Below are 8,138 nucleotides of genomic sequence, written 5' to 3' on the forward strand. Positions count from 1 at the left end.
ATAAAACCCCCTGACATTTAAGTATATCCCTAATAGAGTTGTTGTTATTTTTTTCTTTGTGAAAAAGAGATATATGAGTCATTATAATATTAGGTGTTTGAAGAAGAAAAATCACTTAAATGTAAAAATAAAGTTTTGTGTCAATTCAGAATAAAACAAGAGTTGGAGTGCCAAAAAAGAATAATCTATAAACTTAAAGATCTTTTAGCAATTCACCCCAAAACCGATATTCTTAAATAGTTGAAGCCCTTAACTGCCATTTCCAAACTCTTCCTCTGTTCTTATGCTTCTTCCCCCAGAAATTCTATAAACCGTTCACTAAATCCCACTTTTCATTGAAATTTACATTTTCTCGTCAAAAACAGACACCTCCACATGTTTCTTTGCATCCAGAAACACATGCAATCAGTTAATTCAAAGTCAAACTTCAAAAAATTGGGAAAAGATCAAACTTAGTTTAGTCTAATTTGGTGTTCAATCTGCTTTTTTCCTGGTCGATTTCCACTTCGATTCGTATATAGAGATGTTGTGTGTAAATTTCTGTTGTTGTTTTAGCTGAATTCGAAGGTTTGCTGTTCAATCATTAATGCATTCTGTAACTAACAGTTCTACTGTCGGCGGTCTCAAGTTAAGCAGCGATAATACTCGTAATCGGAAGACAGATAACCCTAGCAGAAGAAAAGCTAAAGTTAAAGTTTCACCTCAGAGTTCAATTATGAGTCCGCCGTCGGCTGCTACCGCGTTATCTCTACCGAAGATTGTCACCGGCGACTATGGCTACGTACTTGAAGATGTTCCTCATTTGACCGATTACATCCCTGATCTTCCAGTATGTTCTATCGCTTTCATTTCACATCCACACACACACACACATGATTGATCGTATGTTCTTCGTTAGATTCACTAAAATTTATTAAAACCATTGATTTCTTTTGGGCAAATTTCTTTGAGGCACTTTTTGGGAATTTTGATTTATTTCCATTAATCATGCCTGTCTGATGAAGTTTGCTCGCCAATTTTGTCATCTTAAAATTTCTTCTGATTATTGATTAGTTTTTATCAATTCATTTTTTATCCTGATTTGTTGGGACCAGAGTAGGTGAGTTTGAAGTTGGTGTTTAAGTCTACAAGTGAATCAACTATCATAAGTATAGTTCAAAATTTTCGTTATAAACAATAAACTAAAGTTAGGCATACTTCAATTCTGGTTACCTTTTAGCAAGCAGAAACACACACACATATATATTCAAGTCTCCTCATCTTTCCCATGTGAAGACACCCGAATCTAATCAAACTTACAAGAAGAAGATCAAATCTTTAGATGTAGCTTATCTTATTGATATTTATGTGTATGATTTCTTGCAGACATTTCCAAATCCCCTTCAAGATAATCCTGCATATGCAGTGGTCAAGTAAGTTGATAATCTTGGCCCTTTTAAGCATTTCCTTCTTCATTTTCAAGGCTAAATTTGGCATAGAGCTGATTCTTAATTTCTTATACTACCTCTTGTGTTTTCTCAGGCAGTATTTTGTAGATATGGATGACACCATTGCTCAGAAGGTCAATACTTTGATATTTTACATTCAATATTAGATTCTTAAGAATGTTTTAGCATGTAACGGTTAACAAAATTTAATATTATGTTCTTATGTCATCCTTTTTGTCTTTTTTTTTTACACAGATTGTAGTTCATGCCAATAGTCCTCGTGGCATACATTTTCGACGTGCTGGACCCCGCCAAAAGGTGTATTTTAAATCAGGTGATGTTCATGCTTGTATTGTAACATGTGGGGGCCTATGCCCAGGTCTCAACACTGTGATTAGAGAAATAGTTTGTAGTTTACATGACATGTATGGAGTTACAAGAATCGAAGGGATTGAAGTAAGTAAAAACTCTTAACTTTTTCAACTTTCCTTCATAAAAAAGTTATGAGTATGATCTTAATTACATACAACTTTAATTCATATTCAGGGTGGATACAGAGGATTTTATTCCAGAAATACAATCCCATTAACACCTAAAGTTGCTAATGGGATTCATAAACGAGGTGGCACCATAATCGGGACATCAAGAGGTGGCTATGATAACAAAAAGATAGTCAATAGCATTGAAGATCGTGGAATTAATCAGGTTATTATATAAACTATAAAGCACCAAAAACAAGTAATATTACTATTTTTTTTTGTTATATAGAAGTATAACCTTGATGGTTTTGTGTATTTTAGGTATATATAATAGGTGGAGATGGAACACAAAAAGGGGCGTCTGCTATCTACGAGGTTTGTTTCCTAATTTTCTTATGATCTTCAAGATTGAAACAAAATTAGTTATTTTTAATTAAGAAAAGTGTAACCATTCTTTTTTTGTATTTATACAGGAAGTTAGAAGACGGGGTCTTAAAGTTGCTGTTATCGGGATTCCAAAAACTATCGATAATGACATTCCGGTACTTTATATTGAAGTATTGTCGGTTTTAGTCCTTCGTCTCCTACAATTAAAATAAAATTCATTACTTTTGATTTTGTTTTTATAGATTATTGATAAATCATTTGGATTTGATACTGCTGTTGAGGAGGCTCAACGTGCGATTAACGCAGCACATGTTGAGTCAGAGAGCAACGAGAATTGTATAGGACTTGTTAAGTTAATGGGACGTAATAGTGGTAAGTTTTATAAAACAATATTAAAGAATTAAATAAAATGAACATAAAAAGTTAGTGTTTGTGGTTTAAATTTTTTAAAATATTTATGCAGGGTTTATTGCAATGTATGCGACTCTTGCAAGCCGAGATGTTGATTGTTGTTTGATCCCTGAGTCACCTTTCTATCTTGAAGGACCCGGTGGTCTTTTTGAATACATAGAAAAAAGAATAAAAGAAAACGGGCATATGGTAATTGTTGTAGCAGAAGGTGCAGGACAAGAACTTGTGGCTGAGAGCTTACGAGCCACCGACAACAAGGATGCCTCCGGAAACAAGCTTTTAGACGACATTGGCTTGTGGTTATCTCAAAAGATCAAGGTACATACAGTATACAGTACACACAGTACACAGTACACAGTACACAACATGACATAACAGGTTGTGCTGTGTTCAGCCGACAAAAATTTCAATGATTATGTCAAGTCCCATCCCATAAAGGTGGTACAAAAGTTTGTCCAGTCCCATCCAGTCCGGTATACTCCGGTATACTGTGTTGCGTCAGAATGTTTGACCGCAATAGTCAACCATGGTGTAACCAAATTTTTTGATTTATTTATATAATCAGGCTCATTTCAAGAACCGAACGGAAATGGAGATCAACTTAAAATATATAGGTACCGAAGGGTATATTCGTCATTTTACCTACATGATTCGATAACGCAGTCGATAAACATTTTTTTTTTTGAAATGATAGATCCTACGTATATGATTCGAGCTGTTCCAAGTAACGCATCGGATAACGTTTACAGCACTCTTCTTGCTCAGAGTGCGGTTCATGGAGCGATGGCTGGATATACCGGGTGCACTGTGGGCCCAGTCCACGGTAGAGAATGTTACATACCGTTTTACGTAAGTTGAAATTACAATTATACCCTTGAAAAAGTTTGGGTCAAAGTCAAACCTGAAACGGGTTGAGTTTTGCAGAGAATTACGGAGATGCAAAACAAGGTTGTGATAACGGATCGGATGTGGGCCAGGATGTTGTCATCAACGAATCAACCGAGTTTTTTAAATACTAAAGATATTATTGAGTCTATTATGGATGAAGCACCGCCAACTCAGCTGCTTGATGACCAGGTCGCGGATAACGGTGTGGTGACCAAGGAAACAGGTGTTTGTTGATCGGATCGTTTATTGTTTTTGAGTTGCATGCAAGAAGTGGAATGAATAAGCATGGGTTGGATGATGGATGACCCACCCACATGAAAAAAAATTATATCTATATATATATGTATACTTGTAGTTAAGGTTCATATCATGCATATAGGAGGATGGACGTCCATTGCAGATTTTCTTGTAATTGCTTTGGTAAGACAAAGTACGTACGTGTGCCTAAAATAATGTAACTATACCCTCGAATTGATCTCTTCGTAGGGTTTACCTTTGCCCTTGTTTGGCATTGGATATAAGCTAAATGGATCCATTTATAAACAAATATATATATGTCAAAACAGTCGCCTAACGTTATATTTCGGTATCTACATTTATTAAGCAGTCTTAATGTTACGCATTGATTGTTGTTCTAAATTATTCTAACATATTAAAACTTTGGCCATTGTTGGTTCATTTTTATCAGTTAAATGTCACCTAGTTTCTATTAAATATCACCTAGTTTCTAGCCAACGGTATCAGGTTTTGTCTTTTTTCTTGAGGTTTCTATCTTACACATACACGAAATTAGAAGTAAATTAAATTTTTCGTTAAAAAAGGTGTCAAATCTTGTTTAGATACACCATAGATGTATGAACATCCAAAAACGGTGTATTGTCGTTTGTACTAACATATTATGTAAGACCAATATTTGTCAAAGATAAGGTAAATTTTTCCAAAGTCTTGTTTGTTAAATATGGAGGGGAAAAAAGAAACCTTCATCCACAATAAAATCCGTGGGTCATGGTGTTTATCCATGGATTCGGGTAAATGTTTGTGGTTAATTTTTTCCTACAGATTATCTAAGGATCATCCATAAATATTTTACTAAGAATACCTACAGATTATCCACCACATGTTTCTCACGGATTATCCACCTATTGTTTTCCATAGATTACCTACATAATAATTTTCCACATATTTTCGTTGGTAATATTATCAGGTTTTTCTTTAAAGTAGCAATAACAGTAAATTTATAATTTGCTGTGATTATATACAAAAGTATAGAACGTAACAAACTAACTATGGCTAAGTTATAACCTTTATGAATTTGATGATAAACAACTAACAAACATAAATAGCACTCCATTTTCATCCAAATATATGCACACTTAGGGGGTGTTTGGATAGGAAAAAAAAGAGGTGCTTATTGCTTATTCTCATGATAAGTTAATTTGAGTGTTTGGATAAAATCCAACTTATTAGGCTAAATAAGCTAATTTTAATAAACATCCTTCCCCATGCTTATTGCTTATTGCTTATTCCCACCACAAATGAGCTATAAGCAATAAACTAAAAATCTAATCCAAACACCCTCTTATATACATATGTGGGTGTTGTATTTGTGTTACACATAGCCTCCATGAAAAATACAAAATATAAGGACATGATGGTAATTATAACAAAAATGTCTTAAGATGGGTTTGAATAGCATTATGTATGTCTTTGTAAGCTGTGATATGATCTTGTAACCCCCGTAGATTCGGGCTAGTCAATTTATAGATAATAAACATAAAAATGATTTTTGATAGGAGGTTATTCAGGATAAATAACCTTAACCAAAGTTATAATTTATGTGATAAGTGTTTCGTACATATAAAGGACATTGAAATCCGACTTGGTATGAAGAAGTTATGCTTCTTCGAAGTTTCGCGATTAAACTGACAAGACTCTGTGTATCGTAAAAAGTTAATTTTTAATAAATTGTTTTTAGCCTAAGAGGTCTAAACGAAAGTCGTAATAATTGTTAAACTGAGAACGTACATGTAAAGAACGCCCAAATCTGAATTCGTAAGAGGAATTTATCAGAAACCGAAGTAGAGATCGGTTGATTGTTAGGAAGAACAATCTAAACGAGAATTGAAGATCTTATCCATATGGTTTTGTCAATATAAAGACAGTCGGGAACGGATATCATATGAGAAAGTTATAAATTTTTAACGGACTTTAACAATCTAAGTCTGTTAAAAATAAATTCAAAAGTAGCTGACGGAGTATAAATGACAGTTGTAGATCTCGTCGTTAGTTACGCATGAATATAAAAAAACGTCGAAAATGTAGCCCGTATGAAGAAAATATGATTTCTTGAACAATCAGAAATTCACGTGCATGCGCGTGAGAGGCACGACGTGCAGTAGGCTGCCGACATAGGGACACAGACAAATTTGGACCTGACATGTGTTGCAAAACGAGAGGATCGACGTGGTTGGAGTGCACAGGGTGCATATGGGCTATAAATAGATGTGCTCAGCCTCATTCTCCTTCACACCACCCACACTTTCTCTCTCGATTATAGATATGTGTAACCTAGGAACGTAGAGTAAAATTCTGTCCCATGACACTATCAGGTGTCGATGTACAGTAGCTCCGTACGGGATGACCAGAAATGGTAGGTCACGATCATGCAACTGTTAGCGGTATGTTTGGTCACCCCACAGAGTAGGTGACAACACTTGATCATTCTAGACGGTCTTGTGAATTACGTTGCTAATGTGAGCTCATTACTCACAGACGTAGATGAATTGGAAAACCATATTCATCAAATACTTTGATGACCCATAAGCCTTTATGACTTACACTGACAAAGGAAGCGTCTAGCTGTGTTGTAACTATGGTGACTTTTGGTACCGATCGTTATTTACGAAAAGTGACCAACGTCGAATATAATAGACTTAATACATAAAATATATCAATAAATGATAAAAATGTAAAGTTGCGTATTAAGAAAAAGGTGTGGAGAGAATGATTGACTTTTGGGTAAAGTCACCAAATGATAATTGTAGTACTATTTAAAATAGGAATTTTGGTAAAAGGAACGCCAAAATCGAAGTCTGTACGAGAGAATTATGATTTTTACAAAATTATTATATAATTTAGAAAAACGGCTAAAAATAAAAGTCGGAATTAGCCAATACAACCTAATAGAAAGTTATAGTACCCGTCGAGAGCTACACGTGGATCAACCGGGTGTGTAGGTCCATGTTGGATCGATCAGTGATCATTTTTATTGATAACATTCTGGTATATTCGAAGACTAGGGAATATCATGAGGAGCACCTGCGATAGATTCTTGGGGTGTTGAGGATGGAGAGGCTTTATGCCAAATTCTCCAAGTGTGATTTCTGGTTGAGAGATGTCTAGTTTTTGGGGCACCTCATCAAACAAAACGGTATTTTGGTCGACCCAACCAAAATTGAGGCGGTGATGCAGTGGGAAGTGTCGAGATCTCCATCCGAGATTCAGAGTTTCTTGGGTTTGGCAGGCTATTATCAGAGGTTCATCAGAGATTTTTCCAAGATTGATGTTTCTCTCACCAAGTTGACCAGGAAGGACGTTGCTTTTAGTTGGGGTCCTGAGCAGCATATATCATTTGAGACTCTACGTCAGAGGTTGTGTGAGGCCCCAGTGCTTGCCCTCCCAGAGGGAGTTGAGGATTTCATAGTCTATTGTGATACATCCATTACGGGTCTAGGTGTTGTGTTGATGCAGAGAGGGCATGTGATAGCCTACGCTTCGAGGCAGCTGAAGCCTCACGAGACAAGGTACCCCACTCATGATTTGGAGTTAGGGGAAGTGGTTTTTGCCCTCAATATTTGGCGCCACTATCTCTATGGTTTTCGGTGTACCATTTACACGAACCATAAGGGCCTGAGATACCTTATGTATCAGCCTAATTTGAATATGAGAAAGAGAAGGTGGTTGGATCTAGTGAAGGACTACGATTGTGAGATCTTGTATCACCCAGGTAAGGCCAATATGGTGGCCAATGCCTTAAGCCGGAGGGCCGTGAGTACCCTGATGCGAGATGTATGTATGAGGATAACAGTGATGACTCTAGTTTTGAAGAACATCAAGGGAGCACAGTCGAAGGACATAAAAGAAGAAAACTGTAAGAGTGAGCGGGTGATCGGTCAGGTTTCGACGGATTAGGGTGGGGCCCGACGGATATTGATGAAGGAGGCCCACAAGTCAAGATTTTCTATCCACCTGGGGGCCACAAAGATATATCTTGATCTGAAGCATAACTATTGGTGGCCATGTATGAAGAGAGATGTGGCATGGTTTGTGGAGAGATGTTTGGCCTGCCGAAAGGTCAAGGCGGAGCACCAGCGCCCTCAGGGCAAGTTGTTGCCTCTGGAGGTTCCGCTATGCAAGTCGGAACATATTACTTTAGATTTCATTACTAAGTTACCGAGGACTAGGAGGGGTGTTGACACTATCTGGGTGATAGTGGATCGTTTGACGAAGAGTGCTCACTTCTTAGCTATAAGTGAGAACTCTTGTG

At 36.6% G+C, this 8,138-nt stretch overlaps 1 protein-coding gene across 2 annotated transcripts; it reads left to right on the top strand.

Annotated features, from left to right (window-relative positions):
- The first annotated feature begins 260 nt into the window (after positions 1-260).
- LOC111918376 (ATP-dependent 6-phosphofructokinase 6) lies at positions 261-4,171 on the top strand. 2 transcript variants are annotated; one of them, XM_023914049.3, is made up of 13 exons: positions 261-528; positions 607-829; positions 1,366-1,412; positions 1,522-1,561; positions 1,683-1,883; positions 1,974-2,132; positions 2,228-2,281; positions 2,380-2,448; positions 2,536-2,665; positions 2,757-3,022; positions 3,270-3,318; positions 3,399-3,553; positions 3,629-4,171. In XM_023914049.3, exons 1-13 carry the CDS (start codon positions 524-526, stop codon positions 3,824-3,826), a joined length of 1,596 nt encoding a protein of 531 aa, XP_023769817.1. In that variant the 5' UTR covers positions 261-523; the 3' UTR covers positions 3,827-4,171. The 2 variants fall into 2 exon arrangements, with proteins under 2 accessions (XP_023769817.1, XP_023769816.1); XM_023914048.3 differs by having other exon boundaries at positions 261-829.
- Positions 4,172-8,138: the final 3,967 nt, after the last annotated feature.

Source organism: Lactuca sativa, chromosome 8, assembly GCF_002870075.4.
Source record: "Lactuca sativa cultivar Salinas chromosome 8, Lsat_Salinas_v11, whole genome shotgun sequence".
NCBI classification, from domain to species: domain Eukaryota; kingdom Viridiplantae; phylum Streptophyta; class Magnoliopsida; order Asterales; family Asteraceae; genus Lactuca; species Lactuca sativa.

What these genes read in the sequence shown, in the direction of transcription:
- LOC111918376 (XM_023914048.3), top strand. Translation starts at nt 587, where the DNA reads ATGCATTCTGTAACTAACAGTTCTACTGTCGGCGGTCTCAAGTTAAGC. An exon ending in ATTACATCCCTGATCTTCCA is followed by an intron (nt 830 to 1,365) that starts GTATGTTCTATC and finishes GATTTCTTGCAG; the next exon opens with ACATTTCCAAATCCCCTTCA. An exon ending in CAAGAATCGAAGGGATTGAA is followed by an intron (nt 1,884 to 1,973) that starts GTAAGTAAAAAC and finishes ATTCATATTCAG; the next exon opens with GGTGGATACAGAGGATTTTA.